This window comes from Miniopterus schreibersii, assembly GCF_964146895.1.
Source record: "Miniopterus schreibersii genome assembly, chromosome: 11".
Lineage (NCBI taxonomy): Eukaryota > Metazoa > Chordata > Mammalia > Chiroptera > Miniopteridae > Miniopterus > Miniopterus schreibersii.
In genome coordinates, this window is record NC_138111.1 from 25784308 (window position 1) to 25796131 (window position 11824).

The 11824-nt window shown below is 44.1% G+C and overlaps 2 protein-coding genes across 2 annotated transcripts in view; one reads left to right on the plus strand and one right to left on the minus strand.

Annotated features, from left to right (window-relative positions):
* DCAF10 (DDB1 and CUL4 associated factor 10) overlaps positions 1–3638 on the minus strand; it is a 39397-nt gene extending 35759 nt beyond the window's left edge. The window contains exon 1 of the mRNA XM_081150731.1: positions 3001–3638. Coding sequence (XP_081006857.1) covers positions 3001–3551 — 551 coding nt within the window. The 5' untranslated portion in view covers positions 3552–3638. The remainder of the gene's footprint in view (positions 1–3000) is intronic.
* A 2562-nt stretch (positions 3639–6200) lies between these two features.
* Positions 6201–11400, plus strand: EXOSC3 (exosome component 3). Its single transcript, XM_081152388.1, has 4 exons — positions 6201–6828; positions 7564–7713; positions 9521–9672; positions 10945–11400. Exons 1-4 carry the CDS (start codon positions 6505–6507, stop codon positions 11144–11146), a joined length of 828 nt encoding a protein of 275 aa, XP_081008514.1. The 5' UTR covers positions 6201–6504; the 3' UTR covers positions 11147–11400.
* The last annotated feature ends 424 nt before the right edge of the window (positions 11401–11824 follow it).

Consider the following 11824-nt stretch of genomic DNA (forward strand, 5'->3'; position numbering starts at 1 on the left):
GTCTTCATAGCTACTTCTTTGAAGGTCTTTTTCTCTAGCTTTTAAGATTTTGTATTTGTTGTTATGCAGTTTCACTATATGTCTAGAGAGGATTCCTACTTGAGAGTGTTAGGCTTCTTAAATCATGGCTTAGTGCTCTTTTCCAATTCTGGAAAGTTGTTATCATCTCTTCAAATAGGTTTTTGCCCCATTATTCTACTCATTTTTTTTCAGGAACTGACAAAATATACGGTATGCTTTTTCTCTCTATTTACCATGTCACTAAACCTTCTTTGTATTTTCAATCTCTGTCTCTCTCATCTGCATTCTGGGTAATTTCTTCATTTCTATTTTCCAATACATAAATTCTCTCTTCAACAGTGCCTAATGTATTCTCACAGAGGAATTGTTTGAGAAAGTCACACATTTGATATTATTATATCAAATTTCCTTTTTCCAAAATGTCATCTCAGGAGGTAACATACTTATTTTGACAATATTGCTATTTCTTGAAATTTTTTAACTTCTTTAGAAATTATCTTCTAATCCATATACCTTTCATTTATTCTTTTAGTGTCAAATTCTAATTTAGTCTCTATTAAATATATAATTTTAATTCTTACCTTCAGTGTCACCTCTCCTTCTCTGGACTGAGAAGTCCTTGTAAGTGACAGCAGTTTGTAAGCTGATTTAACTCATATATAACTGAAGGATATAAGAAATTATCTCATTTAACACAGATATGTCATTTTTTCTAAAAATTACTTTAAGTCTTATAAAAATCTGGGGTATAGTGGTAGATGTAGTAAGATACTAAAAAATTAAAACACTGAACTATTTTCACCTATTAACTTGACACAGATGAAAAAGAAAGGCCATATGTAATGTTGGCAAGGGTATGAGGAGACGCGCACTTTCATATGTGTCTAACAGAACTGGGAACTGGTATAGTCTTCACAGAGAACAATTTAATAATAGGTATCCAAAATCTTCATAACTTTAATTCATTGCAGGGATTTATCATAAGGACATAAATCTAAAATATTTGGCTTATAGAGGTTTTATTTAATGAAAAATTTTATATGTTTTAGAAATAGATTAACATAGGTAATTCACTATATATTGCATGAAAAAAAGCAGGCTACAAAACAGTATGATTCCATGTTTATATTATAATAAACATACACAAAGAAAAAATTTCCTTGGATATCCAATTAATCTCTAGAATCATAGGTTTTGTTTAGCTTCTTTTTGTTCATTTATTGCCTAGGTTTTCTACATTAAGTATATATTAACTGGGTAATTAAAGATTATTGAATTATTTTAAGTATCAGAGTACCTAACCACCTTTTATATAAATGTATCTACAGGAAAATGTAGTCCTGATTCAAACAAGAACTATTAGTAATATATTCCTCATTCTAATCTCACTGGCAATGGAATTTCTTCTTTGTAACTCATTCTATCCCTCTCACTTCCTACCTACAATCCCACCTCCAAAAAGAAGTGGCCACTTCTGAAGGCCTGCCAGAATAGGTAGGAGGTAGGGAGGAGAGGAGCTGGGATACAGAGAAGAGACAAACTAAATGTTTATGAGGAACAAACAAACTCATGGTATTTTGGAAGGAGCCTTAAGAATAGGGAAGGAGAGGAGAGAAGCAGTTCCATGAATAAACTTCAGCAAAATAGTTTCTCCTCTCACCAATTTTCCCTGTATTCAGGTGCACATTCATTGCTACAAGTTCCACCCAACTGCTATAAGGAGATCCCAGCACCAAATGTAATTAGGAAGAAGCATTTGCATCAATGAAATGGAATAGGGTGTACCTGCTCACTGTGACTCCAGATTCTGTTGCTTTGCTCCTTCCTTAGAATATTTTACATTTTTCTTTAGCAAAATTTTTTGCTTTGTTAACCAATCATCTTTCAGCTTCTCTGACATGACATGCTGCCCCTCTAGCCACAGGGCCTTTGACATACCAGTTCCTCCATCTGAAATACTTCTATCCCCTCCCCAACCCTATCTTGACTAACTCATCTTTTACTCATTTCTCTGATCTTTGTTAAGTGTCACTTCCTCAGTAAACTTCAAACACCCTATTCTCAATTTGTAAATATACATTATGAATCATTTAGTACGGCTGTTAATAATTTGGTTGAACCAGTTGGTCCCAAGCTCAATGAAAGTGGTGCCATTAGCTGGTTTTGCATATCACTGCAACCTCTGCACCTGGAACATACAAGTGGTCAACAATTATCTGCTGAATGAGGGAATGGATGAGTAACTAAGCAAATGGCCAGGAATCAAGAAGCCTTGATTGCATAAGAGTTAAATTAACTGTCGTCTCATGGTCGAACTGTGAGTAAATATTTTCCACTGACTGCTGTTAAACTTGTTTCTGAACTAGCAAAACAAGGTTTTAAAAAGATATATTTTGAAAATTGGCCCAAAGTAAATCACGGCCAAACATGAAATATTTAATCAGCCAGAAAAAGGCTGGACCCCCTTAACAGAAGCATGTAGTCTAGCCTGGGAACTTCACAAATGCCCTACATCACAGGACACCTCTCTGGCAGTGTCTTAGCACCTTACTGGAGCAAAGGAATTGCACACTTGCCCACTCAGCGCAAGTCAGCCACAGGGAACAGGGCATCTGCAAGCTTCCTACACTTGACACAGCTTAGGTGAGAAAAATGCAAGCCTAGGGCGGCATTTATCCAGTGTACTTACTGAGCATCTACTGTGTGCGAGAGGACCCTAGCTCTGGACTGGCTCTGACAGACCTGCCGGGGTGGCTTTAGGCACCTGTACACTGAGCCTGGGCGTCCCGACGGTGAGCAAAGGAGTCCGGGGCGGCCTACCTCAAAGGGCGGGAGGGGGCCTCCGGCGGTAAGTGCCCAAGGCATGAAGGCCAGCGGCCCCAAACGGACTCGCACACCCCGGCCCGGGCCCAGCGAGCGAACCCTGGGCAGCCAAGCCAGGCGGAGGCGGGCACCCGCCCTCCGAAGGGCCGCGCTTACCCGTCGGGCGAGTACTCGAGGTTGAAGACGGCCCCGTGGGTGCGAGTGCTGAGGTACACCGAGTCCGCGGGATGGATGGAACCATAGAGGTTGGTCATGGTGCGGAAATTGTCCCGCGCCGGGTCCACGAACAGCCCGCGGCCCAGGCTGCGCTCTCTCAGCCACCCAAACAGCCGGGCACCAGGGCCGCCCGGGCTGGCGCTGAGGCCATGCCGACCCCGGCTCCCGGCGGGGCAGTCCGGCCCGGGTCGCCGGCGCGGCGGGGAGGGCTGTGACGGCTCTCCTTGGGCGGAAGCAGCAGAGGACTCCAGAGCTCCGGGCTGAACGAGCTCCCAGGTGCGCGCGGCCCGGCACAGCGAGGGGCTGCCAGGGCGTCGAGGGCTCCGGGAGGGCGACGGGGGAGGGGCTGCGTCAGCCCCGGGCTGTGGCAGCTCGAGCGGGGAAGGGAGCGGCCCGACGGCTGCCGCCTGCTCCCCGTGGGGTGCCGGCTCCTCAGTCCCAGCTCCGGCCATCCGGTCCCCTCCGGGGCTACCTGGCCCCAGGGGAAACATGACCAACGCCCCCGCCCCCGCCTCCGGGCCGCTGCCCCGCCGCTCTACAACTCAGCGCTCCCGCTCCCGCCGCCACTTCCGGCGCGCGGAGGCCTAAACCCGCCGGCTGGGAAACCGCGCCGCCCCTCGGCCATCATTCGCTGGGGACCGCGAAAGCGGGAACACCGGCCGGCCGCACTCGTTCGTGAGCGACTAGGTGTGTGTGAGTTCTGCCGCGGATGCCCAGGGCCGGGGCTGGCCGGGGCAATTAGCATCTGGGCTCCCTGTGCGACGAGCCTACAATTGTCAGTGACCATGACCGTGCGCCTGGGGATGAGTGGGCCTGACTAGTAAAGAGGCTGGGTATGGTCATTCCCCGCTTAGCACTGAGATTAGCGAGGGGAAGAAATTACCATGTATGTGTAAATCGCACATAGTAAGTGACATAATATACTGCCTACTCAACCTGGGAGGCTAAGGACTCCGGGAACTTTTGCACTAAAAAGCCCTGGCCTGTACAAGAAAACGAGGCATATCGGTGCCCTGAATGTATCTACCCACTTCCCAGCTACTGCACAGTAGGCCAAGACTTTATCAAGGCCAGAGCCTTCCTTTCTGCAGGGAGGAGCATGTATATCCAGCCAGACGTTAGAGGGGAGCTAGAGACCTGAATCAAATCTACCTTACAAGCAGCAGAACCCAGGGTCAACCCTGTTTATATCTGCCAGGCAGGGAATGACAGATGCACCACTGCTGTTGATAAATACATGGGACTCTGCAGAACGGGGTTAACAGGAACTGGGTGTTTCTGGTGAAGAGGAGAGTCTTCAGTAAAGGAAAGCTTGAGGTACAAGGAGGGGTACATATAGGAACTGACAACTCTTCTGGGCCTTGATCAAGAGCTGTGTCCTAGAAAGCTCACATTTGGTGACTGAGGGGAAAATAGGGTGGATCTTTGTAGAAAGATCTGTTCTGTGAGAATAGATCTGAAGGATTTCTGAAGGACAGGAATGAAGTTCAGAGAGGGCTGAACATTCAGCAGATGCTCCCACCATAAAGTTAGTAGTTATTTAGCTCTCCTGTCTATGAGTTGATTGAAAAAAAGGGTAAGAAGCAAGCCTCTTGAGTTCAGAGAAGATCAAGGCAGCCATTTCTCTGGAGATATTCCCCATGTTGTTCCCATAGAGCGGAAGGGGTAGAGGTCTGTCTTCTGTCCCTTAAGACCCACAACTTCTGGCTTCAACAAATATTTAATAGAGGCCCTCTGCTTGACCCCCAAGTTATGGCCAATGGCTAAAACTTTAAGGTCTACAAAACTTTGACCATGATACATTCACTAATGTGAGCATTTATGTTTAAATTCTTTACTTGAATAAAGATATTAATATTCCTTCCATGGATTCTTTTGCTCTTAGTTTATGTATATAAATCAGCATGTAGTTAATTTGTAATTTTTAGAAACTAGTGAGCTAAAAGTATTAAATGTTCATTCAAATAGTACCTCTTTTGGGACACCTATCCTTACCCCTACCTCCTCCCACACAGAGGTAAGCACTTCATCATCTGTAATTTCAGGGCTGACACTCTGATCAGGCTGTTACACAAGCTGTAACACTTGGTATTTTTATGTAACTGACCAAGATCAGTTCTTACAATCTGACCAAAAAACAACAAAAGTTAACAACTCAGTTGGCCTCTTATTCAGTTGGCTTGAAAGTATGTTGCCAGATTTGGAGGGCAATTAGAGATAGTCTTTCTTAAACATCCTAAAAATCTAAAAATTCACATTGGAAGCAGATGCCTCAAAAAGATGAGCAGAGCCCTGGCGGTGTGGTTTAGTGTTCGGAACATAGTCCAGTACACCAAAAGGTTGTGTGTTTGATTCCTTGTCAGGGTGCATACAGGAGGCACCTGATGGATGTTTCTCCCTCACATGGTTCTCTCTCTCTCTCTCTCCCCCCCTAAAAATCAATACAAAACATATCCTCAGGTGAGGATAAAAAATAAAAATAAAAAGATGGAAAAATAAAATGTGCCCCAGAGAAAGTAGCAATGAGGACTTAACAGCAGTTACTGACTTTCCCAAGCCATGTAGGAGGAGCTCAATTATGTATAAATGTGCACATGATATGTGTATATTTGTAGAAAAAAGTATAGGGAGAGACCTGCCAGCGTAGCTCAACGGTTGAGCATTGATCTATGACCCAGGAGCTCGCGGTTCAATTCTGAATCAGGGCACATGCCAGGGTTGCGGGCTCATCTCCAGTAGGGGGCGTGCAGGAGGCAGCCCTATCAATGACGCTCATCATTGATGTTTCTATCTCTCCCTCCCTCTGAAATCAATAAAGACATATTTTTTAAAAGTCTAGGGAGAAATACACACTAAAATGTTAACAACCATTTATCAGGTATTACCTATTTTGTGCCAGACCCTAGGTTACAAATAATGAGAACTGGCTGACAGCCTAGCAAGGGAGACAAATGGGTGCAAGACAAATGCGTTTTATTTTCTTTTTACCTTCTCTGTTTTCCACAGTGTGGAATGTTATCTTCTCCAGCAACAACGAAAAAGGTTTTCTTTTGGAAAAGGAAAATACTTTTCCTTCCGAGGGCGGACTCGGAAACTAGGGTCTACTCCCGAAGCCCTTTTGCTCAGTTCCCATTGTTCCCACGGAACCATTTGTGCGAGCGTCTCGCATCCCAAGGTGCGACCCGAAACACCGGAAGTAGAGGCTCCGCGATGGACTCTAGCTGAGTGCTGCTCCTACCGACCGCGGACAGACTGCAGGGTAGGCAGCCGGCTAGAGACACAATCTCGTCCACCTTGGGGGGTGAGGGGACCCGCCGTCCCACAGAGGGATCAGGCTTCACCGAGTTAGGCTCAGGTCCAACAGAGAGCTACTGCCGAAAACTTTCTGGCGACTGGACGCCGTACCGGAAGTAGGAGCCGGAAACTGTGTGTGGTGCGCAGGGCATGGCTCAGGCGGCGGCTGTCGCGGCCGAGTCGCTGGCGGTTGGCCGAGCGCGGGCTGCGCGCACTGTGCTGGATCAGGTGGTGCTCCCGGGTGAGGAGCTGCTGCTGCCGGAGCAGGAGGATGCTGAAGGCCTGGGAGGTGCCGGAGAGCGACCGCTGCGCTTAAATGCCGGGGCGCGTTCCCGGGTGCGTGTTGTGTGCGGCCCGGGCTTGCGGCGTTGCGGCGACCGCCTGCTGGTCACCAAGTGCGGCCGCCTCCGTCACAAGGAGCCCGGCGGCGGCGGTAGTGGCGGCGTTTACTGGGTGGACTCGCAGCAGAAACGGGTGAGTTGGGACCCCGGAGGGGTGGCAGGGCCCTGTGAAGATGCAGGGAGGGGGCCCCGGAGCCCTCCTCCGTTAATGCTAGCCTTAGAGCCACCATGTCTGTGCGCACGTCTGCATCTCCGTTAGAGGGACTGTCACAAACTGGAACGTGGCCCGAGAAGGGCAACCAGAAGGGAGTGTGGAAATCTTGGCATATAAGAGATAAGGACAGTGAGACACGGCAGTTGTGTTCAAAATCCCAAAGGTCATGGATAACCAGGCTTATCTTTAGGGGTCCCAAAGGGCAGAACCAGGCTCAGTGAATGGATGTCCCAGGGAGTTAAATTTCTCTTGGAATAAGTAAGAGCTTTCATATAGGAAAAATTGTCTTAACACTGAAATGGCCTTCCTTGGTTGTGAGGACCCCCTGTGCCCCTGGACTTATGTGGGAGCAGAAGGTAGGGGCTTCCTGATAAGGATGCTGAAGAGGTATATAGGATACCAGCTCAAATGAACAGACTGTTTGCTAGAAGCTGTAAACCTGAGAGTTATATGATGTGATTGTTTTTCTTTTACTGAAAGGGGCATATGACCAAGTGTGTTGTAAGATTTGTGTTACTTAGATTTCAAAATATTTCCTAAATGTCTCCAATGACAGACAAAGCAACCACTAAGGACTTGCTGAAGATATCTTCCAAGATACCTTGGAAATGATTGTCATTTATGGTGGTTCTCTCATTCTCATTTCTTTTGTAGTATGTCCCAGTGAAAGGAGACCATGTGATTGGCATAGTGACAGCTAAATCTGGAGATATATTCAAAGTCGATGTTGGAGGGAGTGAGCCAGCTTCTTTGTCTTACTTGGCATTTGAAGGTGCAACTAAAAGAAACAGACCAAATGTGCAGGTAATGATGGGAAACGTTGGTTTCAAAAGAAGAAAATCCTCTAAATATTCCGAAGGCTCCCTGGATTGTCTCCAAAGCATGACTGTTTTCCCAGTTCTATAGAATGATCTCCAAGCATCTGTGTGATCATTCCAGGCTGCAAGAGTTCCTTTTGTTGCTTCAGCTCCGGGACCAGAGTCACATACTTACGTTACATTTGCTATATTGGGGGTTGTTTCATCTGTACTGAGTTGAAAGGTTATGTCTCTTCTCTCCATTGTTATCTGTTATGTCCATATCCACTGGACAAGGAAGTGAGCCATAGGCTTAGGGAGGAAGGAGGGATACGGGCTGCAAAATTGCCATATCAGCCATCCATCTATCCTGATTGTAGGTCCTGGAACTGGCACCTCACAACTTCAGTCACATCACTGTTTCCCAACAATCCCTTTTTGGAACTGACAGAGGAGTAGTCCTGTTTCCTCAAGTTTATTATTTGGGCTTTTCAGGTAGCATAGCCACGCTTTTCCTGTCCACCCAAGCCAGAAATTTGGTGGTTTCTTTGCCCCTTATCACTCACTTTTCATGTGTCTTTTGTTGCTTAATTTTATTGATCCTATTTGATTCTATCTTTAATTCTACCCTGCATCTCCATTTTGCAAGTTCAGACGAGAGGTACCCTTGACTGGAGGTGGTCGATTACCTCCTCATTAACATCCCTGCCTGTACAGTTTTGCCCCTCCATCCAGGTTTATGAGAACTGACAGCCTCATACACTCCCCTTTCTTAAAAGCCTACAGGTGTCCTTGGCATTATACTCTAAAAGTCTTCTCTCATTCTTAATTCTATCTCCACACAGCTATGCTTGAACTACACCGAACTGTTTAACAGCACTTCTGAAGTCGTAATGTCCTGTCCTGTATGCCCATGCTGTTCCTCAGTCTGGATTGCTCTATCCCCTTTTCAGCCTGTGGAACACACAATCATCTTTTAAGACCCAGGCCAAATACCACCACTTCTGCAAAACCATCCCTGATCTTCACTTTTTCTTATAACTGCTAGCACTTAACTAGATTTGCCCTTGAATGAAGTTTGTTGTTTATATGTACATCCCCACTCCTCTCCAAGACCAAATGCTTCTTAAAGGCAGAGAATGTTTTGTTTCTTTCTAGTTCCTATGAGTACTTGAGTTCACTCTGAATTTCTGTAGTTTCATCATTTTGAACTCTGTGAAGTTTTAAAGTAAATCTTGCATGAAGAAGTGTCAATGAATTACCATTCTTCAATTTTGCTTTGAATAACATGCATGCCAGGAGTTTCTTCTATCCATCTATCTTTTGTAATTCCCTAGAGCAGTGCTACCGAATGGAACTTTCTGTGATAATGCTAATGTTTTACATCCACAGTGATTAGTATGATAGCCCCTAGCCATACATGCCTGTGGAACACTTGAAATGTGGCCAATGCAACTGAGGGACTGAATTTTAAGTATCAAATTCTAATTAATTTAAAAGTGAGTTTAAATAACTACATGTGGGTCAATGGCTACCGTATTTTATGGTGTAAACCTAGAGGGTATTTATTTTCTGGCTTTGAGAAAGCTCCCGATCTAGGGATTTCCTGGTGGGTGAAGAGGAAGGGTACATGTGTTAATGTTGCCTTCTTTTAAGACCCAACTCTAGGGTGACTGAGAATCCTGAAGTGTATTCAGCCCTTAGCCACAGAGCTATAGGTGGCTGGCATTGCTGCCTATGGGAAAAAACTAATAGTAGCACCTATAGAATGGTTTGCTCATAGAAAATGAACTGTTTTTTAATTATCATTGTAGGTTGGAGATCTCATTTATGGACAATTTGTGGTTGCTAATAAAGATATGGAACCAGAGATGGTTTGTATTGACAGCTGTGGACGAGCCAACGGAATGGGTGTGATTGGACAGGATGGTCTGCTTTTTAAAGTGACTTTGGGCTTAATTAGAAAGTAAGTCCTGATGTTTTCTGGTTTGCCAGTCTTTTATAATTTATTCTTCATAACAACATCTGAATTTCCTCAAAATTAAAAAATCAGTATCCATTTAAGCATAGTTGTAAACTCATGCACTTAGTCCCATCCTCTTAATGTGAGTACATTGAATTCACATGTACTTGGTGGTATAGTTTCTGTGTTGATATGGAGGCTGAGCTTCCCTCCCAGGTGTGCTGTTCCTTATAGCTGATATACTCAGCCCAAATGTAAAAACTGGCCTTTCTGCCCTGGCCCAGTAGTTCAGTTGGTTAGAGCATTGTCCCATACATCAGAAGGTTGTAGGTTCGATTCCCAGTCAGGACACATACCTAGATTGGGGTTCAATCCCCAATCGGGATGCATACGTGAGGCAACCTATTGATGCTTCTCTCCCCCACTTCCTTTCTCGAAAAATCAATGAAAACAAATTCTCTGGTGGTATTAAAAAACAAAAACAAAACCTGGCCTTTCCCCCTAAGTCACTTCAATACAGATGCAATTTACAGTTGTACAGAATCACCACATTTCTCTAATGGAGCAGTACAGCTAGGCTGATGTGATCCTCAAGCTTTTGCAGACATTCACAGAAGGCTCCTGCTCTCTGTCCTGGTAGATTTAATAGTTCCCAGAGGCAGATTCTCTTTGTTAGGTGTTTACACCTTTACCTACCCAAAGCTGTGCCCTATTAAAGGGTATTATTTCTAGATCCTGAAGTTCAGAGTTATCTTGCATGACTGCTACTTATTCTGCAGATTTGAAGAACTAGTTCAGGTCTTTAGAGAAGCATGTTATCAACCAAGCAGCACCCTTGTCATTTGAAAGAGTTAATACTTCTCTCCAAGTAGTGAATTTAATACCAGGGATTGACTTACATGGTCAGGAAAGTAAATTTAAGGTGTTCTTTTAGCACTGTAGGTAATAAAAAGCTATGATTTTAAAGCCTAGAATTAAGGTGCTCTGACAATGTAGGGGAAGAACTTTATACATTTTTGGGAAAGCTGGTGATGCAGGAGTTTGATTTCTTTGTAGAGGCTAGCCCACTGCTGTGACCTCTGGATATACTGGTAAGTGTAAAGGTTCATAGACGAAAAGGGACAGCAAAGGTTGCCATGCTCCTTGTTCTTGGAATGATGGTGGGGCTGTAACAACTAGGGGGAACTGCCTAGAAAAGGAGTCCTACAGGAAATCGAGGTCACACCCTACCACTCCATGAAAATGTCATTTTCTTTCCTTCCTCTTCCTCACCAGGCTGCTAGCTCCAGACTGCGAGATCCTACAGGAAGTGGGAAAACTCTACCCACTGGAGATAGTATTTGGAATGAATGGAAGAATATGGGTGAAGGCAAAAACCATTCAGCAGACCTTAATTTTGGCAAACATTTTAGAAGCTTGTGAACATATGACAGCAGATCAAAGAAAACAAATCTTCTCCCGATTGGCAGAAAGTTGATCTATGTGAATTTTTTTTAAGGATCAGTTGAGCCAAGAGACTGGATTCCCTGGGGAAAATTTTTTTCAGGTGAACCTCTCCCCATTAAATCTTCAGAAGACAAGATTTGTCTTATGAGAGTCTTAAAGTATTTTTATAAATAAGTCACTGATTGCCACCCATGTTCTTGTGGGTGAAAAAAAGTATTATAAAATAATGGTTGTTTTTTTGTTGTTGTTCTTTTACAATAAAGTTTACTAAAAGTTAGTATTACAGTTTACTTGGTGTTACTTAGTTTTGCTAGGGCAGTTTCTATAATAAACTGGAAGTGAGCATTAAAAGAATTATTTTCTGATAATAGTAAAATACATTCGCCAAAGAAAATGTAGAATACATAAAAAGTATAAAGCAGCAAACAAAAATCACCCATAATCCCATTATTTAGTGGTGAGCATGTAACAGCTAACAATTACCATGAGTTTACATAGCAAGTATTTTTCCAAGTGTTTTGCTTGGATTAACTCATTTATTAGTAACTGCAGAAGACATTTAGCCCCCTACTACAAGAAACAAGCAGAGGCTTTAACTTGATCTACATTCTCAACCACTATGTGAATGTATGTTTTTCAAATTGGAATTACAGGATTATATTTTATATACTACTTTGTAATAGATTTTGTCCACTTCACCATTTAATAT

Coding starts and splice junctions, on each gene's coding strand:
- EXOSC3 (XM_081152388.1), top strand. CDS start 6,505: ATGGCTCAGGCGGCGGCTGTCGCGGCCGAGTCGCTGGCGGTTGGCCGA. Junction 6,829..7,563: donor TGGACTCGCAGCAGAAACGG/GTGAGTTGGGAC, acceptor TTTCTTTTGTAG/TATGTCCCAGTGAAAGGAGA. Junction 7,714..9,520: donor GAAACAGACCAAATGTGCAG/GTAATGATGGGA, acceptor TTATCATTGTAG/GTTGGAGATCTCATTTATGG.